Genomic DNA, 27,974 nt, shown 5'->3' with positions numbered 1-27,974 from the left:
ATGTTGTGTATATATATTTAAATATCACATATATTTAAATATCAAAACTAATTTTTGAAAACTGAAAACTTTTCTATTAAGAAAATGGAATGAGATTCAAAAATTCTCTAAGATCTGACTTGTTTTGCAAACAAACTTGGTCTAGAACAGATATTGCCAAGTTAGATATGATGAACACGTTGGCTTATACATATATCTTTTTTAAAATAACATTATCTAAAGCTGGGTTTACATCATAATGGTGGAAGAGAATCTAATTCGTCATGAATAACTGCGTCCTGTTTCGATTGCCTGGGCTTGGGATTAGGAAAAACTGGAATGTATTTCATTATCGCCAAGTTTTTGATTCGTTGTGGAAGCAGAGGTTCATATAAGGAAATATCTCCCTGAGTATAATGCCCGGCACTACCGTCTTCAGGTTTCTCGGAACTCTGCCACGCTGTGATTCCGCGTTCTTCTTTGGTCCCTTCAAAACAAATGCAGGACTTATAATTTTGGCTTTGTGAATGTATTCAAAATTATTTACACTATACTCGTTTAAACATTTGCACAAAGAAATAAGTATTTTCTTTACCAGGTAAAGTGTTGTCCATGAAACATGCAAGAAGGGCACCTGTCAAATTTGCATTGCCAAGAAGTGTTCGAAGAATTTTGTCTGCGTTGTCATTACCTGAAAAATAATGCTCTGTAAGCATACATACTGCAAAAATTGTCATCCTCTTCAAATTACAAAATTACATAATCATGTACTTAAAAAAACTTTCTTTCAATGGCAAATAAAAACAGTAATAAAATCAAACCTGTTCTGATTCCCTCTGGGGTTTTCTCCACCCAGTATGGAACAGCCAGTCCCATTATTACGGAAAGCCCGATAATGGCAAGGTTCCGAGTAGAAGTAAGATTGACATACTGGAGGTTTGACAGTACCACTCCAATAAACATTCCAAACATGACAATAAGAGCCCCTCCCAGAACGGGGTGGGGAATGGTGATGAACACTGCAGAAAATTTGCCAACAAGACCAAAGGCAATGTAGAGGATTCCGCAGAATAAAAACACTTGTCGGCTGCCGACCTGGAATTCAGAAAGCAGAACTGTATAGATTTTCTAGGAAAAGTACTCTTTTGTTAAGTTACATATGTAAGTTGAGAGGGGATTTTTCTCATATTGTATTTAAAATTTAATGAAGTTTTTTACAGATGAAGAAGACAATTTCACTAAGTGATGTCATTAATATGATTAAATTTGACCGTTTGCCAACTGGAAACTAAATACAGAGATACACAAGCTCACAACTGAATACATGTAAAATATCCCAAGATTTCAACAATAAAACACATGATCTAAAGGCTTATGATCTGACTAAAATCATTTTATACCTTAGTTATTCCGACAGCTCCAATGTTGCCTCCATACGTTGAGGTAGCATGACCACAACCCATTATTCCAGAAAAGAAAGTACAGATGCCTTCAACGGCAATACCTCTGTTGATGGCATGATTAGGAGGAGGTGGGACATTACATGTTTTTGCGCATGCGTAGTAATCCCCAATGGAGTCTAATACAGAGATAAGTGTGGCTATAAGGAACCCTATGAAGACGCTAACACTGAAGTCTGGAGGACCAAACTGAGCTGAAAACAACAAAAATGTCCAAAACTCATGTCACAAAAAAATCTGTAGGTAACTTGCAAGGAAAGGTATATTATAATTTGAAATCACAAAACTTTCTGTGTAATATCAGGAACCAATGTCAGTATATAGCTACTTATAGGTCCCTAGAAATATTCCAATAATTAAAATTATTTACTAAATTATATGTGTTGACATAAATTCTGTGTTTATGATCACAGTACTTGCAGGGGTTTTCCATGATCATTTTGATTTCTTTATCAAAAATATATTAAACTTTTCGGTTAATTATAGTATACGTGACTTAAATTAGGATCGTTACCTGGATAAGGAAAATAAAACCAGTTGGCCTCTGCAATGGCCTCGTGTCCCAGGTCTGTTCTGGCCAAATCATTACCTTCAAGTAATCCACAGGCTGTAAATACCCCACTAACTCCCCAGCCAATTAGCATGGCGATCAGGATCTGTAAAAGTAACATTTACTAATTCTAATAAAACGGCGTGACTATTGATGTTCACTGATGTAACCAGTCATAGTACTAGTACACACATGTAAATCTGGCATAGGGCCAAAAAGACCAGATATTGCAAAGGAAGGTAGTTAGAAATTAAAAGAAAAGAAGAAAAACTTTAAGCAAATGGTTTTTCGGTTTGATTCACTGCATTTCTTTTAGTATTATATGAATATGTACCACACATTGTATGTGTATAGATAATATTACGAAAATTCTGTTCAAAATTTCATACTTTATGATACTAAAAGATCTTTTTTAGTAGCAAAAAGAGAAAAATATTTTTTTAAACGTACATGTTATTATTCTTTAATTTTCAATCTTTATAGCATTTATAACTATAAATTATAAATTTCAGGTTTGAAAAAGCTAATGTAATAAAATTCCGGGTAACTACCGCAAAAACTTGATGTAGCGGGTATCGCATAACGTGACAGCCTCTCTTTTTCGTCCACATGGGGATAGGCAATTTCCATCGAGCCAGGTAAAGAGAGAATATAACAGCCAATCCAGCTGTTCTGAAAACACGTTAAGACATGTTTAGTCAATCCTAAAAATGAAAGAAATATAAATTTTGTACATAGATCCCTGTTGACTAAAAATTTTACAATTCCGAGTTACAAAGTTTATTTTGCATACACATATACCTTCGGAAATTTTATAATAAATTTGAGATTTTTAATGATAAGACTTAGCTTCTAAGACCAATTCTGATGAAATACAGTAAAACATATGTAATTTGAACACTGAAGATTCAATAAAAAGCCCGGATTAGACAACATTCCGGATTAAATAAAATTTTTACATAATTGAATCGCATTAGGCACGATTCAGAATATACAAAAATCATGATAGACAAGTGTCACTGCATCTAAAACACGAGAACCATTGACTTTTCTGGGGAGATTGTACAGTGTATATGGTCGTATATAATTAACTTCATCGTCGCTAGTCAAAGATATCTGATCCGCCACTAGCTCTTCTAACAAACTCCGAGGCAAATAAGAGTGGAGTAGCCGATCAGAATCCCTCCAGTAGCGAAGATGATTTAATCGTAGATGACTGACATACTCACAGTAAACCAATACCCCAATGTACGGAAACAAACTTAACGGCCGCTCTCTGCATGTAGATGCCGATCAATAGAATAGTAGGAACGATCGTGACAGGGCCAACAAAGTTCAGAATCAGTCCGACGAGACCTGTCGCTCCTATCAGGAAATGGATGAAGCCAGCGGACATTAGACTTCCCTGTAACTATATATAGTAACATAGTGTTCCAGACGCCTTAAAAATGGAAAATTATACTGAGTATTGTGAGGGGTCTCTTGGTGTTTCTATTTTTCAACCATTAAAGGATATGCTGAACCAGCATTTCTTCGATCATGTTTGGAAATGAACATGCGTAGGAGTTATGTCCATCTTAAATGTCATTGCATGAAATATTTATCTCATTAACTAGAATGTACTAATTGGATTTTAAAAAATGTCTTTTCTTTAATCAATAATTTATGGAAATAAATGGAATTGAGCAAATAACTCTGATAAAAAGAGCAAACATTTCTAAACTAAACATTATAGGAATGCCTGAATATGCCAATGTGAAATATGTGTATTAAACATGTAGTACTTACGTATTGAACATGTGACATTATCAAATCCCATTCGTCTAAAGTGGAGTTTATTACAATTGTAGTATTTAGACCAGTTGTTTCATTAAAGAGTGTCGTAACTGAAAGTAAATATCTTATCTTTTACTAAAATTTTATGTTTGTATTATAAGTTCTTAAGAACATAATATCAACTACATGTATATACTTGTTTCTCGATAACCAAGAAGACTCAATGTGAACAACAATTAGGACCAACACAGTTAAAAAAAAATTGATTTTCTACATTTTGATTTTCATCAATATTTCCAAAATATTTTTTTTAAGATATCAAAGAGTCTCCATTACTTTTGGCTAAAAGATACTTGAATACATGGTTTTAATGGCAGTAACATTTGTATGACATGTATAAGTGTTCTGTACAAAAACTCTAACTAATTTTAATTTCTTGCATTAATGAACATAAAAATTAAAATGACATCTTTACGATAAAAACTCTTTTTAAAAACTATAAAATTGAGTCAATTTCTTTGGATTACAGACCATAAGATTTCCCGGCATCACATCTATCTGGATAGAGAGTTTGAAGAGCCAGAAGGGGTACCACGTATTCAAAGGCTGCGCCTTGAAATAAAGGCAACCTGAAAGGCAGAATATACAATGTAAAAGATCGGTGAGAAAAATTTCAATGAACTCCAGAAATGACAAAAAAAAAATCAGATATTATAACACATACAATGTATTGTAAGTTATGTATTTACTACCGCCCGGTAAATTCAGCAGATACCATATGACAATATTGCCAAATCCAGGACAACCAAAGGCCCTAGAGGTAAGAACACTGTACTACTTTTTGAAAAAGTACTGAGTACCTTTTCTTCATGTAATAGATTTGCTTTTCAAAAAGTCCTTTTTAGTTTAAAATATATTTTATTCATTGAAATGGATTGCTTTTCATAAAAGAGTCACCCAGGTTCTTCGCAATAGTCTTCAAGCATTGGCTTCTGCTTAGTATTCCTGACAACGATCTGACAAATACTATTGTTTAATTAAATCTTTAATATCCTCTTTATATCATTATTTATATATCGAAGTATACTCACTGTCAGATAGGAGAATGTCTCAAAAAAGTCGGACAAAAGTGCCCAAAAGCTAAATACTCTGTATTGGTATTCCTATATATGAAGTAGTGAAGATGTTTAGAAAAGCAATTTGTTCACAGATGGCAACCGAACCGCCATTTAAGCAATTTTCATTTTACATCCCACTTTAAAGACTGTCATCAAAAGTTGACCAAACTGTCAAGAAATCTACACTTCGTCTAGACTGACAAATTGTATGTGCCTTCGATTTTACCATCATACGAATAAAAAGTTTATGCAAAACAGGAAGAAAAAAGATCACTGTCAAAGAAACATGATTTTTCAGCAATTAACGTCCTTTATAGATCGGTTTGTCTCTGAGAAAGAAAATAAAACAAAATGGGTGACGTGCAAGATCGCACGACTTCTTGGCTTGTCTTCGCCTACGACTTGTATGATGAACGCTTTACAATTTTTTTTTCAGTCGTTTGTGCAAATGTAGATTAATATTCTTTTGGTATATTGTTGAACTGGGAGATTCTTTAGTTTAACATGTTAAAGAAAACATTAATTGGTATTTGATGTCTGAAACAGCGATGTCCTGTTAATAAATAATTGAACAAAGCTCGCTTGAAGAAAGATCGGCTTAAACAGAGATGCAATAACGATGGGTAAAGAGCAATATTCTCGTAGCGTCCTTGTCATGATATTTCTCTTTAAAATTTTTATTATTTTATCTAATGAAATATTTTACCGTCGTATTTTCGGGGAAGAATTAATCTTTATGTAAAGATAATATTTTTCACATTTTTGATCAATATTAAACAAAATCTGAAACTGTTATAGACATTTTTTGGAAAATAAATTCTTTGAACAAAGTACCTGGATAAATGCTATGCAGGGGTGGTACTGTTCTCTAATGAGAAGTTGATGACTCATTTTGAGAGTGGGAGAGGGGTATGTAACAAAACCAGCCATAAACTTCTTTATAGAGAATAGGGTAGAACAATTTCAATAAGTTCTTACGAACTTAAATAAATAACCTGCTGAAAACAGCATTTTTTAAGATGGGAAGAGAATCCATGCAAATTCAAATTTAAAGATAACTTTAAAAAAAAAACTCTTCAAAAAGACAAGCTTCAATAATCCTACACTAGATGTTGATAGAGACTTGTGAAAGTCCAATGACCTGTTTAAGGTTCATATAAGAGAGATAACTCTCACATAGCTAAAAGGATACATGTATTACATATTTGTAATATTCAAAAGTTAACAGACCATTCCATCAATAATTTCCCCCGCAAGGTATACATATATTGTGTGCATTTTAATCATAAATTATATTTCAATGAAGGAAAAATTAACGCAGAGGAATGGTGTACCATTCATCGATGCATGTTTTCTTAATGCAATACGTTTTCTTTAAAAACGTCATTATACAAACATTGAAAGACATTTTTAAATTTCAAAATACTATAACACACTATCAAGTTTAAAATTGCTGTAAACACGCACCTGACTCCGATTAGAACCATAGCTAAGGTGGTGATACCATCCATGAACAGTGTCGTACTCAGCAGCTTAGTCTTAAATTCTGGATTTTTGTCCCCGCAGACGGCCTCTGCTACCATCAGTGACAGAGCTAACTGATTCGCCAAGGAAAGCAAAGCTTGCTGAAATTAAGCAAGGGTCCGCTTCAAAAAGGGTTTTAAGTATGATCAATTAATGTCGATTGTACAGTGCATAAATTAGTGTTTATCAATTTACTATTCCTGCAAATAAAATTTTGAAATCTGGATTTTTTTCTTGTTCTTTGTCCATTTAAAATGAAAACAAAAATACAATAGTGATTTGCTTATTTCATCAAGGAGTAACCCATTTTTCTGGTATATAACCTGATCAACAAGTTATCAAGAAAAACTCAACTCATACATGTAACGATAATAGGGAAGTCCACTCAAAACCAAGACACCGCAACGAGATGTGGATGAAATTAAGAATGAAAACAACTAAATTACCAAAATGACTTGCATGGAATCATTTCCTACCTGGAAAGCAAATAAGATGGTGAGATGCATGGGCGGATTATCTGTAACTTTATAAATAAGCCCGTCCAGATCCGCCTCTTCAACAACTGGATCTTCCACAGTGACATCCTCCGTGTGGTTGACCATCTTCATACCTTCCTCCCCAGCGTGGTTCTCCATTTCACTAAAATAATAAACACTAAACGTAATTACTTTAATTACTAAAATAATAAAGACTAAACGTAAATTTTACCTGCAGACTAAAATAATATACACTAAAGGTAATTACTTAAACACTTAAATAATAAACACTACACATAATTACTTTAACACTAAAATAATAAACACGAAACGTAATTACTTAACACTAAAATAATACACACTAAACTTAATTACTTAAACAGTAAAATAATACACACTAAACATTATTACATGAACACTAAAATAATATACATAAAACGTAATTACCTAAACACTAAAATAATAAACACTAAACGTAATTACTTAAACACTAAAATTATACACACCAAACGTAATTACTCAATTACTCATACACTAAAATAATAAATACTAAACGTAATTACTTAAACACTATAATAATAAACACTAAATATAATCCCTTAACAATAACATAATATACGCTAAACTTAATTACTTAAAATTACTTACCGAAGCCTCCTAACAAAGTTTTTAAAAAGGACTTTATCACAACGATTCTAAATATTCTAAGCAGTAGGAATGTAAAATATTTTCTACACTGTGATATATGCAGTTCTAAAATTGGAAACTGAAAACACATTTTAGGACATATCCTGTTACGTATTTACCTATTTACCTACATTGTCTGATTATATTATGATTTATTAGCTACTTTCTATTATATGCTTAAATGTTTATAAAGTATTAAAAGACTTTAAACGCTTTAATAAGCAGGGAAATGTATTTGATAATTTTAAACAGATTTACTTTATTTCTCAATTTTCAATCATTCAAGAATATAAATTGCTCAAAAATTAAAATGAAATGTACATGTATAGTATAACATTTTTATTTCTCTGCAATCTATTATACTCGTAAGTGTTGCAAAAATTTTATTTTAAATATTCACAATAATTGATTTCAGCATTCTATTGACACAGACTAAAGAACAAAATTGTACTTCAACCAAGGTAGGCAAAAATAGCTGTATACTACAACACAGAATTACGTCGAGGACACATAAACAATAACATTACCATATAATGTCAAAATCATGGTCGATCTCCATTGTTCTGTATTGTAAACATACAGTCCAGGACGGGCCCATAGTACACTGTTCAGTATTACCTTACATTTTTGGACATGCTATCATCTGTGAGCTCCCATAACACAAAATAAAGATTTCTATATATCAGACCAATTTTTACTGGCTATAGGGTTCAATCTTGATATTACTGAGAAACCGAAATACATGTACTCGGTAAGGGAAAACTTTCGCCAATTTTTCTGATGCGTCACTGAAGAAGTCTAAACGATAAAAGTGAGTGCAATATAATCATTTCTATTGTTATTAGATAAAGTACATAATAATCAACCGATCCCGGGGCTATTTGGTACTTGTTATTCGTGTGTCAATGGTAAAAACATTAATCTACATAGAAACTTTATATTTTAATCGTCTCACTGTGTACCCCAGAATTATTACCAGAAAACTGAGAATGGAATTCAATTGGAGTTAACACGTTCAACAGCTATGATTTGTAGAGTATAGGTAAAGAAAATTGCAATCGAGTGTCAGGTATAATAAGGTATGTGATGATCTTTGTGAATGTGTAAGTAATAACTATTTCCAAAACTTATTCATTTTCCTATCAAAATCTAGGATGCCTAGACAATTAATCAAGGTCCAAATCTTAAAGGGACATGTACACAGTTTTAACAATTCTAAAAATCAATTTTAATGTTTATAATTCCTAACTGAAGCAATTATAATGATCAGCAAAAATTTGAACATCATTTGTTGATTTACATGGAAGATACAGAACTTAAAATGTTCATATGTAAACAATGCTCGTGTCTTGTTTTTGTTTACATATGGAAAATATATTTATAACAAGAACGAGATTCAACAAATCACAAAAAAATGTCAAATCTTATTCAAAATTAACTTCTTTATTGAAAAAAAAATCTGCTTTGAACAAACATATATCAGTATATTCAACCTATGTAAAGAAAAACATGGTACGGGCCTTGTTAGCATAACAAATTAAAGATTTGGAGCTCTAAATCTGTCTTGTATCTCGGCAACTGAAATTCAAATTTTTGATGATCATTAGAAATACCTTAGTTAAGTATTTGTAAATAAAAAAAATATATATATGGAAAAATAAAATTGAAATTTTTTGCTGAAACTGTGTCCATATCCCTTTAAAATACAAAATCACACATCGTAAATTCTTCACAAAGTTCTTTTTAAGGTTTTGCCGAAGGTCAAGATGTTCAAATTATTTTAATCTACTTTTACCATAGCTCCAAAACTATCAGGTATAAACTTAAAATTTTTACATTGTATAAATATATGATTGATTAACAGATGTAATGAAACATATGAAGATAACAAACAGTATTCAAGATCAAAAGTCCATAAAACAATACAAAATACCGTATAGCGGGTTATTTTAGCGGGGTGCTAATTTTGGCCTATTTTGGCGTTTTGATGGCATCCCACTAAAATTTTAATCGCTAAAATAGTCAGTTAACAGTTAACTTAGTCTTCTTAGTGTTCATCTGCAAAGAGATGAAACCCTGTGTCCGCTAAAATAAATTACGCCAAAATTATTCACATACCTTTCAGCAGGCAAAACGCCAAATTTTACCCCCGCCAAGAAAACCCGCTATACAGTAGAAAACAAAAATTCCAAAACAATATATAGATGCCATGGATAGAGAGTAGCATTTGAAAACAAATATATAAAAAATATAGTTTTTGAGCAAAAAATATCTCAAAAAAATTGCATTAAAAAATGCACCTGTTTAATACTGTACTTTTAGTGAAAACCATCATTGTAGAAATAATATATGTTTATCAATGAAGAGCAAGTTGGACGTGAATGGTCTCTGAAAGGCTATTATTGAAAGCATGATATGTATAAAGACAAGACCCCTATAAAATCCACAATCTGCATTGTACTTTCGGTTTCAAGTCTTAACATTTGGACAAAATAAAAAGGGAAAACAACTTTCCAGAGGCTATCGAAGTCCTATTTGCCATTCATTGATAAACATATTTGTTTCTGCAATGATGAATTTCACTAAAAGTTCGGATGTACTTAGGTGTATTTTCTAAAAGTATACGTATTTTTCTAAAATAATTTTTCTCGATAAATATTCTTTTTTAAAGTATTTGTTATCAAGTGAAACTTTCTATCTGTTAATCAATGATATATTTATAAACTGTAAAAGTTTTAACTTTATAAACCACATAGTTTTGGAGGTAATATAAAAAGAAATTAGTGGAGATGTTGACCTTTGGCAAAACATTAATGCCAATAGTTCACTGTACTGCAACAAAAAAGGAGAAAGGAGTTGCAAACAGTGTCAAAAATTTAAATCAAAATTTCTGAGGGACCCCCCCCCCCCCCCCCCCCCCACCCCACCCTCTTCAATCACCACAAATTTGAAATTACATAACACAGACACACAGGCACCTGACGTTACTTATTTTTCTTTTAATAAAAAATATACACCCATACCTAATAATAAACAAGGTTGTTTGTTATTAGGTATTTTTTTATTAAAAGAAAAATACGTAACGTCAGGTGCCTGTGCATAGACAGTATATATTTTCAATCTTTTCTAGAAAAAAAAAATTAACAGATTTAACCTAGTCTAGTGAACTATAAGTATATGTATATTTATGTATATGTTTACACAACACGTAAAATTAATTTAAGATTAGCAGGCGGTAGAAATACCTACAACCATTAAAGAACTACAGGAAAAAAAATTGAGTCTCCTTTTTATCTTTGCAATAATCTATGATCATTAATTTATAATCATATAACAAAGCTAAAACACTTTTTTAAAATGTTTATTTGTATGAAGATTTGATAAAACCACCACTGGGCAACTTTTTCAAAAAGTTATTTCTAAAATTAGCATTTTACCGATGTTTATCAAATGCCATAATGGTCGACATGTTTACATTAGCTAGTTCACAATAGGCATATATGTCACCCGATCTTTTAATACACTTTTACCGAAACTTTCATTTTAGTCTCGTACTTTTCGAAAAAGCACATAATTCAATTTACCCTAGTTTCATCACTTTCCTTAAAAATACATTTATTAAATTAGCTGTATATTATAATATAATCCCAGAGACCGAAAATTCTGACAGATCTATATCTTCTACATATATATCCAATGAATAATCAAACTCTCTGTAAACGTACAACTCAACTTCACTTTTTTTTTTTTTACAATTTAAGCAAGACTTTACCTTGAAATAGTAAAAACCTTCACTGGGGGTGCTTGGTATCCGTTCATGTTTCCAGTATTGTCCATTTTTAACAAATAAATATGATGAAAATGCTTTTGTCCTACACAGCACTACCCTAGCACATTTAAATATTATGTAGGGCGACGTCCTCCCAACCTTTCTATTACCTCTGTATATATGTATGCCATGTGGTGTATACCTGTTTTCTATTTTTACGTCTTCAACAGCATATCGACCGATTGACATAATTTAATACAAAATGTTAAAGTGCGTGTCAAATTTTAATAAGAGATTAATTTATATTACATTTTTCTAATTAGAGGTTCAAGTTTTCAAGAGCATCTAGAATACAAAAAAAAAAACAACAAAAAAATGAAATTGCATTTTGCGGATTACTTCATATGAATTTGGAAATTTGAACAAATCTCTTCCGCGTAATAAATTAAGCACTCGATTTCTTAAGTAAATAGTAAATATTTTTTTTTAAAGTTCTGTTCTACGCACCTTATGACACTGATAGATAAGTCATAGAACTAGATAACCGACAATACCCATTCCAGACATAACCGTTTACGCGGATGCTTATTTTAGAAACTTGACACACGTACTTTCGTTTTCAACTGAGACAAAATTTCTTTCAGATGTAGGTCTATCACATATTCACAAAGTCAGGGATCCTGGGTCTATTCGTGCACGATGGAGGACATAAGTTCACTTATGAACGTTTGGGACTGTCATCGACACTGAGAACGTTTGGGTCTGAGTCCACTCGTAAACGTTGTTGGACGTGAGTTTACTTGTGGAGGTTGGGGGTCAAGAGTCTACTCGTAAACGCTATTGGACGAGAGTCCAATCGTAAACGTAATTGGACCTGAAACCACTCGTAAACGTAATTGGACCTGAAACCACTCGTAAATTTGTTGGACCTGAGACCACTCGTAAACGTAATTGGACCTGAAACCACTCGTAAACGTACTTGGATATGAAACCACTCGTAAATTTGTTGGACCTGACCACTCGTAAACGTAATTGGACGTGAAACCACCCGTAAATTTGTTGAACCTGAGACCACTCTTAAACGTAATTGGACGTGAAACCACTCGTAAATTTGTTGCACCTGAAACCACTCATAAACGTAATTGGACGTGTAACCACTCGTAAACGTAATTGGACGTGAAACCACTCGTAAATATTGTTGGGCCTGAGATCACTCGTAAACTTTGTTGGACGTGATTCCACTCGTAAACGTTATTGGACGTAAAACCTCTCGTAAACGTAATTGGACATGTCTCGTAAAGGTTATTGGACGTTAGTCCACTTGTGGACGTCGGGTGTCGTGATAACACCATTTGGACTCTGTGGAGCGTGAGTTCATTTGTGGACGTTGGGACAGTGAGTCCACTCGTGACGTAGATCCAGAGGACTCAATGTTCACGAGTGGAGTGAAGACCCTGATATTGTAAGATTGGGACCATAATTACATCGTCTCATATAATGAAAGCTTAAAAGACAAAAATACACAAAATATTGAAATAGATTTTCACCGCAATCATCGGACGTTCTGGTTTGCACCACTCAAACTTTTTTTCCAACATTATATACAAGAAACAGATTTTTCTTTCAAATTATTTTTTTAAATAATTTTGGGTAATACATGTTTATCTGACAATTTTAAGACCCAAATACATTCCTTTTTTATCATTCTCATTTTCTTAACTGCCCAAGTTTGTTGTTATTAATGAGACAATAGAGGCAATCTGTAAATCTCTGTAAATGGCAGTTCCGAGTATTAATGATATAATATATTTTCTTTGAAATTCTATTTACATATATTCAAGGAAAGGAACAAAGCCGCTAACAAAGGCATCGACCCCATGAATGCACTGGAATTTTAAATAAATCTGTGGGTTCCTTTGTTTGGTAAATAAATGATAAAACAATACCAAATGGATGATTTTAAATAACATGAAATTATTATCTAGACAAACTGTCATCTTCAAAGTTATTATAATCTAGGCATTAATTATTAGAGTATAATTATGATTATTTGTTTCTTTGAAAAAAAAAAAGACAAAGATTTTTCCTTCGTTGTTGCCTAACTGATTAGGCATGTAAATTAATTGAGTTTTCTTTTCTATTTAGATATGACCAATCATGGCTTTGCTGATTTTAAAAGATTTCTCCTTAGGCTCAGGTGAGCTAGAAATTGTTTATTTGCCAATAATAAATGAGTTAATTAAAACTCAAGAAATTCTTAAGTACAGTAAAACGAGAGAGAAAGAATATAGGATAAAAAATAGGGTAGGTACATTAATATAGGGGAGCTCCAGATAGAAGAATTGAGTCGGGCAATTTTAGTCAGTAAGTCGTGAGAGGACAATCAAATATATAAAGATGGTATAATTTATGAGCCTCTGCTTCATTGTAACAAATATCGGCATTAAAAAAAATTAATCTAAAAATATTGGTGGATTTGCCATATATCTATAAATAAAAGACTAATACAGTTCTTTTTAAATACAGAAAATCGTTTACAACTAAAGCCAGTAAAAGGGCACAGAAAAAATGCGATATATCGAGTTCAAGGCCATTTTTTATGCACTTGGTTTTTCCAGTAGGCAGGTAAAAGCTAAAAGAATGGAAAAGCGCATTTCGAAGTATTTATCAAACGTTATATCAAATTCAAGTTAATTTCATTTTAATATTTTAAGTTCGTAGAACTGCATGCTTTAAAATTCTCTTAAATTAACAAATTCACTGATATATTTGTAAATTGGAAATAATCCTTTTGATTTTTCCTAATAGAAGCTTACTTTTTAATTTCAACATGTTAAGAATTTTAATCCAATTTATTTTATTAATTTAATTAATCTTTAATATATATTCCATTGTTTTCTTCATTGAGCAAACAAATTGTAGGAAAATGTTTACCTTGAGACAGTAAATACTTGCACTTTCGGTAACCCCTTTCCAGTCATGTTCGTAAAACATCCAATTATATGTTGAATAAGTTTTGTTTAATTTGTTTAAAGCTTTATACCAATACTAGTAAACTGTTCAAAACGGACTGACCAATATAGGTCAAAGTGCTAACGACTTATGTATTGTCTATGTTTGACGTGTGAAGTGATATTTACTTTGTCTTCAACCACATATTGACATGACACAGTTACTCAAGAATGCACCTACATAAACATTTATACACCAAGTGTCATAAACATGGGTTTTGAGAAACTACATTCGTAGAACGACCTTAAAGTTCTCTGTTTTTTTTTTAAACTATCATAGTGACGAGCTGACGAGACAGTTCTTGTTCTGTGCACGGTTGCGATTCAGCATAGGTCAATCAATTACCTTTTCACTCGAAGCATCCAAATTCTAGATAATTTTTTAAACCAACATGAGTATTTTATCCACCTCCCAAACCTTTACTGTCGTCTTATTAAGAAAAAAACGAAAAACTCGCTTGTTTTGAATTTTCTGTCATTCGACAAAAATCAAACAAGTGAATTATTTATTGGTCTGTAGAGACAAGTATGAAGGGTTGGGAGGTAAATGACAGATACGGACTGGTTAAAGAATTGATTGACCAATATTGGAAAGAGGAGAAATTCTCAAGCTCCCGTGCGCAGAAAACCTCTAAATTGCACACTATTTCACTACAGAATCTCTAGCATTATGGTCAAAGACTAAAACATAAAGCCATAACGCTATGCTTCTGCAGCTAGGATCGGCTCCATTCTCTGCCAGTCTAGAGCAGATGTTCTAACCACTGCGCCACGCGGGCGACTGTGAGACTTAAGTAGAATACAAGTAAATAACGATGCTAATAATAATCATGATTAAAATAATCTTTATTCAGAAATAGGCATAACTATGGCGCATAATACGAAACGCATGCATGTTTATTTCTTTATTTGTACGCCACGACCTCATAGATCTATCTTACAATAAGATCATCGATTCTCAAACCCCTAAGAATACGTGATGATAATTATACTGTATATAAAGCGTTACAAATAATGTGTATATTTGTTGGAGGTCTTGAGAAGGAGGATTGACCAGGAATCAATTTGGCATCTACATGTACGTTTAGTTTCAGACTCTTTTCTACGAGATATAGTTTTCCCTTTCATTAGATTAGTTCCCTTCAAAAGAAATCTACTAGGTGGTGAATATCAAATATTTTGCAAACTTTAAAAGTACATGCTTTTTAAAAACAAGCCAATGGGGAGAGAAAAGGACATTTAGAGAAAGTGTCAAAACTCAAAACCGTTCGGAAGAATCAGAAGTAATCACGTACTTCAAATAGACTACCGTCATTGAAATACGTTTACATCTATCAAATGAAATAAATCATGCAAGATTATAATCAAGTTCAACTGCTTGTCATCGACCTTTTTTTTCTTTTTGAAAACTGGTTTTTCAAAAAATTCTTTATATTAACAATTTTTGTATAAACAAACCAATGAATATATTCAAACAAAGTTCAGTGTTCACTTCATCTTTTTAAATATTGTATTATTAATGAAAACTGGTAAGCATGATATAGATTTTTTTATTTAAAAAATTGGTGCGAAAGGTGCAAGTTTTGGGACAAAAAGAATTTCCAGGTCTAATCACGAGATGGTGATTAACTCCTTTGAGAATCATATTACCTTTAACCCAAGATATTTTAAAGATTATCCTTCTATCAAAGAAACCAAAAATACTTTCTACAATTTAAAGATAATTTGTGAAATCACAATGAACTTAGAAATGAATATAAACTTTTGAAAATGAAATCTGTCCTTTCTGTAAAGTTTGACCAATGGTCCCTTTTATAATCGTTGTAGTAAATTATTTATCGTGACATGTGTATTGGTACAATTACATGTACATGATGTATATTTTAAAACAATAAACTTAGTTTCTTACACCAGTCACCGGGTATTTAAAAACAAAAGTTCCAAATTTATGTCTGACATCGAAATTTACCAAATAGCATTTCAATTTGAAATGAAATTCATGTTATATAATATAACTGCAATTTTTATATAGTGTAATGCGAAAAAGTTTATATATTGAATTAAGATAAACATTCAATGAATAAAGTCTTAATTTTTTTCCTTTACCTCATAATTTTACCGGTATGTTTGACATTTTTTTTTATACCCCCCTCAATTGCAGATTAGGGGGCATTGCCCCTAATGTCTGTTTTTTTCTGCAGAAACTCCAACCTTGACGTAACTTTCATTTGTTGGTGATTTGCTTTCATATTTCACAGGTGGGTTCGTTGTGGGTGGCAAGACTTTCTTTTGGTACCAAATTACATGAAGATGTATCTGACCATATGACCTTGAACTTACAGTATTGCCCACTTTTGCCAAATCATACCAAACTTTAACCTTGGCCAAAACTTTTGAAAGGTTGATTGTTAGGCTTTTATTTTTTACAGGTGTTTTCCTCCTGAAAGGACTTTTCCTTTGGTTCAAATATTTTTGGCCTTGACCTTGAAGTTGATCTATATCTTAAAAAAAAAATTAACCTTGGCCTTATCTTTTAAACAGTTAATTCTAGGCGTTTTATATATCCCTTGTGATAAGTCAATCCCTTGGTACCCACAATTTTGATCCTTTAACCTAAACCTTTGAGTTTGACGTTCTTTTGAAAAAGGCAATACCTTTTGAAAAGTTGCTGGAAGGGTTTTCTTATGTCACAGGTTTTTTTCCTTGTGACAATATCTCTATTTTAGGGCCATTATTTTTAACCTCTTGACTTTCAACTTAGATATTGATTTGAATTTGAGAAACTTTAACCTTTCTATGAACTGTTACACAGGGCCTTGATTGTTTCTTAAAAACATCTTTTTTTTTCTTATCTTGCCCTTTGTTATATTTTCTGAAAATTTTGAACTTTGTAGAATACCCTTTCATTTTATTTTGTCTTTAAAATATCAAAAATTGTGTCTACAGTCTCTGCGGTAGAATAAAGATCTTTATCTACACATTTTCGTTGACTCCGCAAATGTTTCGACCATGCAGTTTTAATATGATTCTGACAATTGGCCCCTTAGAAAACATTGTCTTCTTTTACAATGAGGTCCTATATATTATACATACTTGTACTTTTGACTCTATTTACATGGGTTGTGATTTCTTGGTGAACTATTGAAATCCTTTATAAGACTAACATTAATGCCGAAACTTGCCTATTTAAATACAGCCACACCTGAGTTACTTCAAAGCAATTAACACCTTTCGTGGTGGAATTGATAATCCGTGTTTACATTAGCATGATTAGTGCCATGAGACGAACTCAGTGAAATGCGGCGGTAACACAGCCCACTTGAAAAATATATCATATGATTAAATTACAATTTTAATAAAATTAACTTTGTTTTAACTCCTTTTACCACATTATAACATAAACACAAAATACGCGATTTACAAATCAAAATATAAATCGGGATGGAAAATCGAACGCATTTCAAAATGGCGCCATAACACTGTTGGGGAAGACGTAATTTTTTACATGAAAATCAAAAGTTAAATCTAATAATAAGCACATCGTAAATACATGTAATTGTGCATTACTGTTAATACCCCGGTTCATTGAATGAGGTCTTTGACAAGCGAAACCCGGTCCGCTTAATACATAGTAGGCCTATATTATGCGTGCCTTTATATTTTGATTGAAGTAACATTTCACCCGACTTTCAAAATTTGTGAACAAATAAGAAAATACAGTGAGTCTTGTGAGACTATTTTATAATTTCTAGACTCCAAAACATTTATTGATTTCATCATTTAATTTTATTTATAATATGTATATGATGTACTTGTAAATAAACAACGAAAATTTTCGAAATTGATATTTTCCTGCATTTTTTCTGCATACCGGATTCTGTCTAAACCGGCCAAATTTTATGGAACCGGCGGTAGCCGGTTTGGACAAATTATACTGTATATACAGTGTATGAAATCCAAGAATGTCAAAAGTAATTAGTTGAATGTCGCACGTCATATTACAAGGTTTTTTTAAAGCATAATGTCTTTATTTTATCAAAAAAAAATCAATTTACAAACTTTTTAAGAAAATCTTTGAAATAAAAAAAAATCAAATTGATACCTTGTTGCCTCTTTAAACCGTGGTTGTATTTTTTAAGAATAGGTCATAAAGTTTTGATTTTTTTTTTTATAAATCTGAAAGTTCAAAAATCTTTCTTGTAAAGAAGACCCGGGAATATTATACATCCTTTTGAGAACTGGTTATCAATTTATATTAATTTCAAATTTTAAACAACTTTAAATTTAAATGTTCACCAGGGTTAATTCTCAAATTCATCAACACTTGTATTTACTAGTATTGTACTAAATTCAAAACTCCAGAAGTAAAAAATGTCTCCAAGAATAATTTAAATCTTTATTGTAATCAAAAATGTGTCCAAGAATAATCTAATCTTTATCGTATTCAATACTAATACTTCAAAAAAGAAAGAAAAAATATATATTGGAGAAAAATTACTATTTAGTGGTGTAGAAGTTGAACTGCAATATTAACAATCATGAGTTACTTGGCTTAAAAAAATAACCACAATAACTGATTTCACTTTTTTAGTGTACAAGAGAAATATAAATTTCTTTGAAAACTACAGGTATTATCTTAAAATAAATACATGTATTCTTTTTCCCTTAATTCACATGAAATATTTAAAGATACACTTTCACATGCAAACAGGTCAGAGGTTGAAAATATGATACCATACATTTAAAACTATAAATACACATTTCGTGATAAAATTCATTTTTTTTTTAATCAATGTTAGCTATATAAAATAAATTATAGGTATTTCACGACTTTTTACATGTGAATAAAAGTATGATAAATAAACTGACCTGTACTGCTACGTGTTGTTCCTCTATAAATCAAAGTGAGGGAGTGAGACACATTTAAAAAGCTTCAACAAGAAATCTATATATACATCAGTATTGGCATATAAAAATAACAAAACACGATATTGGTTTTTTTTTTCTTTTAAATGGAATCGTCCAATTTCCGGGTACTCTCAGTACAAAATTTAGAACATTGGAAGATCCGATTAAATGTACAAAAATTTGAATAAAAGTTTTCATTTTTGGTTCGTTTTCAAGTTAATAAAAAGGGTACGACTCAATAAAACTTCGCTTTGTAATAAAAATCTACTGAAAAAACTTATTTTTACTGTAATTACGCTAAACGAAATAAATAAATAAATACACTAATACATAAACAAACAATACAAAACAAAACTTTTGAGCCTTAAAACATTAATCATGAAACATGGAAGTCCACAGTTTTCGCGGAAAGCTCATCATATAAAACTGTTTCATGTTAGATGATCGAGAAAAAAACCGTAACTTAGACATATCTGGGTTTTAATATTTTTTTCATGAAAGTAAAATTACAAAGCTAACATCTTGTATCATTTTTAAATTTTATACGTTAACAGGTATATTCAAAATTAACAATAACTTTTGGCATTCCATAATTACTGACTCTATATAAATATCTAATAGTCTTTAACAAACTGTGGATTTACAAGTGTGATATCAAGTTAGAAATACAATGTATAACCATTTGATTTATAAATTTACTTGAATAACACTTACGTGTTTTACTTAAATAGCTCCATTATAAGATTGTGAAATAGGAAACATTAACATTCGTCGAAATATATTGGCGCTTGTTGTCTTTTAAAAAATATCTTTTCAAATGATAATGAGAAATTTGAATCTGAAAAAATCAACAACAACAAAATACCAACAACTTATTAAAAAATAAGACACAAAGCTGCCGACTAAAACAAAGACAAATTACTTTGAACTATTTCTTAAAACAGTCAGGGCAATTCGGTCAAAATTATGACAGAGAAATATAAGAGCCCTGGAGGAATTAAAGTTCTTTTTCATCTATTAAAATAAAAAAAATGCTTTACATATCTAATTGAAATTAATTGGGCAGCTTCATACTTTTAATTTCTTTAACTTTGTTCAGAAATCTTTTTCTCTGAAATTAAGATCAGATTGTTCTGTATGGTTTTAACCCTTTTCTTTCATTCAAAAAGAGTTAAACATGACTTCTCCATGATTACATATTCCTGTTGTCAAAGTTGTTATGTTCGAGCTCATATAAACATCTAGCAGGGAAAATTCAAAAACTAGAACATTACAAAATGCATAGATAGAGGACATTACAGTATATATTAGTATGAGAAACTACGGGCGAAATTTGAAATGATTAATTTACGGTGAAGGTCAGGTTTTTAATATGAACGTTACCGTGGTAAACGAGGAAATTAATAAGTATACAGAGATGGTGTTCATTTTGACCGATATTTGACCTGCAAACAACAAGCAAGGAATTCTTGTCTATAGAAACAATAAGCACACAAGGTTATTTTCGCTCCGTGTTATGTTCACCCTTTCATGTTTGAAAATAATTTCGCCAGTTTTAAATTTGTCAAAATACAGATATGCTAATAATAGCAACTTTTTTTTCGTTGAATTCTCCCAGTTTAAATTTCGCCCTTTTGCAACGAAACCGAAAGGAGCAAAAATAAACATGATAAAGAGGGGACAAAAAATTTCTTGTGTGTGATATTTTGAACTTTGACATTGTGTAATTATGTTGCAGGATAAAAGATGAATGTCAGAGAAGAAGAAGAGAAAAACATGTCCTTCAAGAAAAATGTTTTTAACATTTAATAATAATTTAGATTTAAAAACAATTTAAGAGAATTCATTTTGATTCATTTTTTGTGTAATTCAGACTGTATAATACTGGTTCTAATAGCCAAAGCCTGCTCTGGACAGAGCTATCATAAATGAAATACTCTGGCCCAGTTCAGATCCCCGAAGTACTGACAGCTATTCTCTTAAGTACACTTACAACTTCAGAATGAAAATTTATATATAATACTAGGCTTAAGTATACCTAAGACTTGTGAATTTATGATACATCATCATGAACCTAGCATAGTTCATCTAGTACTTTGTCATAGATATTATTTTGAAAAACGATTTTGACTTAAGATTTTTTTAAATTAAATAGCTATTCTTCTTCTAAAATGGAAGACTTCTCGTTTTCATAATATAACCGCGTTTCCCCCAAATCAATATAAATTTTATTATCATAATGTAAATGAATACACTTTTCATAACAATGAATGTGAAAAATAAGGTACATCTGTGTCAGTTTTATTTATATATATCATAATATTTTTATTTACAAGGATTTCATTTCAAATTCATGGGAAACAGTGAAAAGGTACATCCTCTTGTCAAGGTCGTTACGCATGGTTCAACTGACCGCTGCATGACACGTGCAAGATAAAGTTAAAGTATTCACCTCACTAACTATAAATAAAATTAAATATGTAAACAAGACCTTATTTCAAAGAAATCGTTCATTTTTGGCAATTAATTTGAATGTTCTTAATTGTTGTGAAAAAAATTATATTCCAGTATTTTGAAATAAAATGGAAATTTATGTTCGAATTCATGTAATTATTATATGTGTATAATCAATAACGAAGCGATTGGACTAAATTGAACATGTTTCAATTTGATTTAAGATTTTTAGGAGAGAAAAAAGAAGGTTTGGGGACAACATTAATACTTTAAAACTTTGATCATGTTGATTCCCTTATTGTACCCCATTACATGAGCTAGTAAATTCCCGTGATTTAAACGGAAAATAAGCAAACGTATTGTTCATTTATAACAATACTGGACATTCTTTGTAAAAGTTAAGGTCATGTATCGTCCGTCAGCCTTCTGTCTGATTATAATGTCCACTAACATTATCAATAATCAATAAAACAGCGGCTAATCCTATTACACGTGCAATGTACTGTGTGTTGTGTGGATAGCCTTACACAGTTACAAAAAAAATACAGTTAGTCAAAAATGACCATAAAGAGGGACAAGCACAGATAGCCTTACCTGATTTTAGATGATCAGACGCTGTCCAAGATTATTCACCAAAGGAACATGTAAACAAAAAAACCACGTTGTTCCAACTTTTTTTCGTGTCACAATGGCATATTGAAACTTAATCTTACTAAGTCCGAATTTAAATAAAATATAAATCACAACAGTTTAAGAATTTATAGTAGCACTAAAATAAATATCCAATTTTAAGCCGCATATACGTGTAGAGTAATTTTTAACTAATTACATAAGATAGGGTCTATTCCGGTATGATGCACATGCGTGTATTTTTACTACTGTGTTAAACAGCCTCCATAATGTAAAAATAACTAGAGGCTCCCCAAGGGGGGAAGGAAAAGAATGATTTAATACTTGCCATCATAGGTGAAAGCTTACGTATGTGCTACAATATATACTAAAGAGTCAACATCAATTCATCTTATCTAAAGAGGGTTAGAAAATTAAAAAGGAGCCCATATACTATATAAAATGCTTCTAGGTATACAATATCATAGGAGCTTGCCTTCCGGATTGTTAAATGTAAAATAGATAAATAAAATCTTGAATCTTCCTTAAAAACACTAAAAAGTTGTTAAAATAAAGATTCTGACACTTTCGGGCCACAAAACCACATTTAAAAAAGACAAACCACACCTATATATACATAAATTCTTTTATATATTTCAAAGGTGATTTTCTTTTCACAATACTTACTTTTTTAATACCATTATTTCAAACTCTTAACCTTTGAGTCTGACTTGCTTTTTAGAACTTTTGATTCTGCCATTTGCTGCCATACTGGGGAATCAGTATTTCACAAACACACCTTGTTTCAATACTGCTTTCATTGGAAACCTACATAGTTTTGGGTTGATTTGAATAATAATAATAACATGAATTATGATAATAATAATATCTTTTTTAAAAAAGACTACTACACCTATATACATTAACTCTTTTATGTATATACGAGGTGTTGTACGTCTTTTAAACGTCTTTTTTCTCGTCTAAATTTATCAGAATCTTAAATTTACAACTTCATGTGTATTTAAGGAAAATTCAAGATTTTATTAATTTATTTTACATTTAACAATGCGGAAGACAACACAAGATCGACTTCTCAAAAACTCAATTTTAAAAGATATTGTTATAATTATTCGAATAAACCAAAATCTATCAAATCTTTAAACTCCTTTTCTTCTTTTTTTTTTTTTTTTTTTACAAAGTTTTGAAATGCATTTTCATGTTTGGTCTTGAAGTCATCCATGACTCCAGTTAAAGATGACTAACACAATCATATATTCTTCTCCAAAATTCAAATTTCTTTGCATCTCTCGTGCATTTAAGAGGTGATATCTCTTACATGTAAGTTATACAATATTATATTTGGCGAAGCCATTTAATCTAATATTGTAATATAACAGTTTTGTTAGTTTAAATGTTCCGTGTGCATTTTCCAGTTTAACGTTTACACAACTAAAATTTTTAATTAGGCTTACATTGAAAGCAGTATTGAAACACAAAATGTTTGTGAAATACTGATTCCCCCGTATATGGCAGCTCATGACAAAGGCAAAATTTCTAAAAGGAAACCCAAAGATCAAGAGTTTGAAATAATGATATCCAAAAAGTTCAGTATTGTGATTAGAAAAACACTTTTGATTTATGAACGGCACCTTAACACCAAGATTTAAGTTTTACAAAAGAACGTCAAACTCCAAAGTCAGGGTTAAAGGGGCAAAAGGGTCTTGTCACAAGGAAACAACATGTGAAATACACAGTATATAACCGTTCAAAAGATATGGTCAAGTTAGCTTTGTAAAATATTGTACATGTAAAAGTGTGTCAAACTGCAAGGTCAAGAGGTCGTTATCTTGCACTCAAAGAAAAGCCCTGTTACAAGAAATACACCTGTGAAAGACATAGCTCTAACCAATCAAAAGATGTGGGCAAGGTTTAAGTTTTTGCGGACAAAAAGATAACAGTTGAACCTGGTGCTATGGATTTTCTACCTCACATGTATATTCCTTATGATTAGATCTTTCCTTGGGTACATTTATTTTTTACCTTTTCACCTTGATATTGCAACTGGAGTTTGACATACTTTAAAAAAATTAACCATGGCCATAACTTTTGAACAGTAAGTGCTTATGACTTTCATATGTCATAGGTGAATCTCTTTTGATAAGATCAGCCCCTGCATTGGGAACCAACCATTTTTACCCTTTCACCTTGACCTTTGAGTGTAACATATGAAAAAAACTTTAATCTTGGTCATACCTTTTCTTTTGTAGAGTTAATACTTGGACATTTGTATTTCACATGTATATTCTTTGTGACTGACAGATCCTTCACTTGGGAACAATAAATTCTTTCTTTTTCCTTTGAGATTGACCTACTTTATTTTCTAAATTTTATTGTAAAAATTTAACCTTGGTCAATAATATTGTTGACTTTCTTACTTTTATTTTACTAGCATTTTACAGGTGAGAGAACCCTCCTTTTAGTACCGTGATCCTATCATTATTTTTATCTCTTGACCTTGAAGTTTGACTTACATTTGAGAAACTTTAATCTTTGCCATGAGCTACATCGGGGGCATCAGTGATTTAAAACATCTTTTTTTTTATTTGCAAGTGTAGCTTTCAAGATCGATAGCCAATTTTCCCTCAGAGTGCTACATTTTTGTTTGCAACTTCTGAACAAGTTTATCGAAAAGAAAGCAGTTTAGGTAGCTTTATTAACTTTTAAGATATCATTTTTAAGCTGCCCTAAATATATATATTCAATAAAATTGATATACATTTTTATATCTAATAAAAATTTGGCAAAGTTTCAATACATAGTATATGAAATTTTGAAGACACTAAACATGACTTATTGGACTTTTTCTTTCTCATACATTTGCACAGCAAATTCATTCTGGATCAAAAAGATCTTTATAAATGATAGTTTTGAAATGTCTTTGAAATATTTGTTTCACCAAATGGTAAATCGATAAAAAGGATATAAAAACCAAAGTAATCTTGAAGTTGTGAGGGGATAATATTTAAAAATATACCTGGTATTTCAAGAAGGGTTCGATTTAGCATGATTGATGTAAAATGTTGGGAAAACGGTGATCGATCCCATTAATCAAGCAAAAAAAAAAAAAAAGAATTGTGAAGAGGACAAAAACACGGACCCCTGAACGTACAGGGGTGGGATCAGGTGTCTTGGGGGAGTAGGCATCCCCTGTCACCCGGTCCCACTCGCCGCAAGTCCCATGTATTGACCAGGTAGTACTTCCAAGTAAATAACGAAAAACTCGAAAAGGTAAAAAAGAAATGCATTATTTGATGTGATACTGAAATAAATAGGAGTCGGCGTAAAGAATGGATAGAGTGCACCTATGACTTCGCCTTTGGTTGCTCATTTTGATCCTAGACCTCTTTTATTCAGGGATTTTAATTCTGAGGTCAATTTCCTCTGGACTCCCACAAGGGATTTGCCCTGGATGTTTCCAGAATCTCAAAGTGGTAGCAACATGTGCACCCCCTCCCCTTCAATTTTTGAAAATTCATTTATATATAATGACTAAATTGATCCTTATATGAAATTCCTGGATACGCCTCCTGTGCAGTAAGTATATTGCAAGTAGAAGGAATCAATATGAACATGGAGAAATAAAGAAAAACCTGTCTATATTGACATTTTCTTTACTATTGTACACCCATAACCATGTTTAGCACCATTTGTTGGCAGACGGTGTTTTTTTCATTGATAATGTATATTTCCAATACAGCTGTTGTATATATGTTCCCAACATAAAAATATTTATTATAATCATATTATATAGTTAATAACAATGAAAAAAAAACCACCTGACTACATTGACATTTTCTTTGTACTTTGTTATTGACATCTTTATGTACACACCATGTTTTGGCTCCATATTGATGAAACACGGTGTGTTTTTCATTGGTATTGTAAGTTTCACAATTATTTCCAGTAGGATGATTTTAGTCATCTGATGAGTACACTATTTACCGAGACCGAAAAGCGAGGTGAATATTGTACTTCGAAGGTGGCTAAATCATCTACTGACTATAAAAACAAACATTTATGATTGTTGTATTCAATGATTAAATGATACAAACCCATAAAGCAGTTCATCCCATCTTGCAAAAGTCCTTGCCAAATACGATGAGAGAAGAAGGATGAAAACATCAACACTTTTATTCATTTGTATTTTTCAAAAAAAAATCTACGTTAGTTGCAATAAAAAAGGAAGTAATGCCAGGATCTTTTACGGGTCGATTTTGAAAGAGGATAGGGGTATCAGGAAAAAATGCCAGAAAAAAAACCTTGGATTAGCCTCAAAGAAAAGATAATTTTCTTAACTTCAAGTACATCGTCGCAAATTTTGCCCAAACTATACGACCCTTTCCCATTCTAGGAGAGGGCTACATAGATTTAACATGTATATGCGGACTGTGACTTCAGGCGGCGTGTGAGGTATTGCAAAAGGTTTTATTCTTAAACCAAATGACAGCTTGGTTAATGAATTTGACTATCTACAAATTCCCCAGTAGATTAAGCCTTGAGAAACTTAAAGGCTACCACAACGCGCTATACGAAAAGTCACATATATACATGTAAACTAGTAAGAAAATATTTTAAAAAGAAGAGTATGTACAATGTATATGCTTTGTATATACATGTAGTTGGATATTAATATGGAAATAAAAATTTACACGAGTTGGACAGGTATTTCAATATTTTGACGAGTTTGAAGCATCTAGAAATGACTATATGTAAAATTTATTCTTATTATAAATGTTTAGTTCAATTATTTATTCATAGAAACACTCTTACAGGATATACATGTGGTATTTTTATAAGTTAGATCTTTCTTTAATAAAAGGGCATTACATGTACTTGCAATGGAAATATTAATTCTTTAAAAACACCGTTTGAAACATTGCTGCAAAACAACGATGTTTAAAAAATTACCTTAGGATCTGGAGTTATGCGTGACTTGGAATATTTTTTTACGAAAAATTACCATTCAATGAAAAATCTGTAGTTTGTACAACATTCGCACGGAAAACGGAAAAGAAGTTATCTTTCCAATATGGGATGGGATGATTTACATACAAAAACGAACAAATTTTATGTGGAAGAATACAACATAAAATCAATCAATCGTAAAATAAGTTGCAATTATTAATTGATATTAATCTTAACTTACCTGATTTCTCCATTTATTGGGTAGAAATTCCCAGATGTTCGATAGTTCCTGTAATTATAATTCACTGTTATTGATCTATCATAATTATTTTAAAAAGTACATTTCTCGTTCTTCATATCTAAAATATTCCAATTACTTTAAAATAAATATTATACATGTAGCTCAATAGATATGAATTACTTACCTAGTTTCTCCGTTGATTGGGTATACATTCCCAGCTGCTAAATTGCCTCTGCCATTTAAAGTCATATCTTCTTACCTCGGAATAAGACCTCTGGAAAAAAAGTACTCAGGTAAAAAAAAAATTAATTAATCAGAACTATTGTTCACGTTACACGACTGAAATTTCGATTCAGTCTTACTTATGAAATTCACAAAAAGTTCAGAATTGCACAATTTTAGAATCAGAGTCTATAAAGTAATTGTCAAGAAGAATATTTTATAGTA

The 27,974-nt window shown here is 31.4% G+C and overlaps 1 protein-coding gene across 3 annotated transcripts; it reads right to left on the bottom strand.

The window, feature by feature from the left end:
* On the bottom strand, positions 1 to 27,794 carry LOC134246225 (solute carrier family 23 member 1-like). 3 transcript variants are annotated; one of them, XM_062728546.1, is made up of 13 exons: positions 27,712 to 27,794; positions 27,528 to 27,575; positions 6,884 to 7,046; positions 6,351 to 6,508; positions 4,297 to 4,394; positions 3,778 to 3,875; positions 3,219 to 3,400; positions 2,541 to 2,661; positions 1,954 to 2,095; positions 1,380 to 1,633; positions 801 to 1,074; positions 575 to 670; positions 1 to 466 (listed from the first exon to the last, which is right to left on the bottom strand). In XM_062728546.1, exons 1-13 carry the CDS (start codon positions 27,774 to 27,776, stop codon positions 234 to 236), a joined length of 1,932 nt encoding a protein of 643 aa, XP_062584530.1. In that variant the 5' UTR covers positions 27,777 to 27,794; the 3' UTR covers positions 1 to 233. The 3 variants fall into 3 exon arrangements, with proteins under 3 accessions (XP_062584530.1, XP_062584531.1, XP_062584532.1); XM_062728547.1 differs by lacking the exons at positions 27,528 to 27,575; positions 27,712 to 27,794 and adding an exon at positions 11,343 to 11,599; XM_062728548.1 differs by lacking the exons at positions 27,528 to 27,575; positions 27,712 to 27,794 and adding an exon at positions 22,307 to 22,599 and having other exon boundaries at positions 3 to 466.
* Between the last annotated feature and the right edge of the window lie 180 nt (positions 27,795 to 27,974).

This window comes from Saccostrea cucullata, unplaced genomic scaffold, assembly GCF_032062105.1.
Source record: "Saccostrea cucullata isolate Sc308-1 unplaced genomic scaffold, CSIRO_AGI_Scuc_v1 ctg205, whole genome shotgun sequence".
Classification (NCBI taxonomy): domain Eukaryota; kingdom Metazoa; phylum Mollusca; class Bivalvia; order Ostreida; family Ostreidae; genus Saccostrea; species Saccostrea cuccullata.
Note: the sequence above shows the minus strand (reverse complement) of the source record. Positions and strands in the feature narration are given on the sequence as shown.

Coding starts and splice junctions, on each gene's coding strand:
- LOC134246225 (XM_062728546.1), bottom strand. CDS start 27,776: ATGACTTTAAATGGCAGAGGCAATTTAGCAGCTGGGAATGTATACCCA. Junction 27,576..27,711: donor CCAATCAACGGAGAAACTAG/GTAAGTAATTCA, acceptor TTATAATTACAG/GAACTATCGAACATCTGGGA. Junction 4,395..6,350: donor ATGGTTCTAATCGGAGTCAG/GTGCGTGTTTAC, acceptor TCTGCCTTTCAG/GTTGCCTTTATTTCAAGGCG.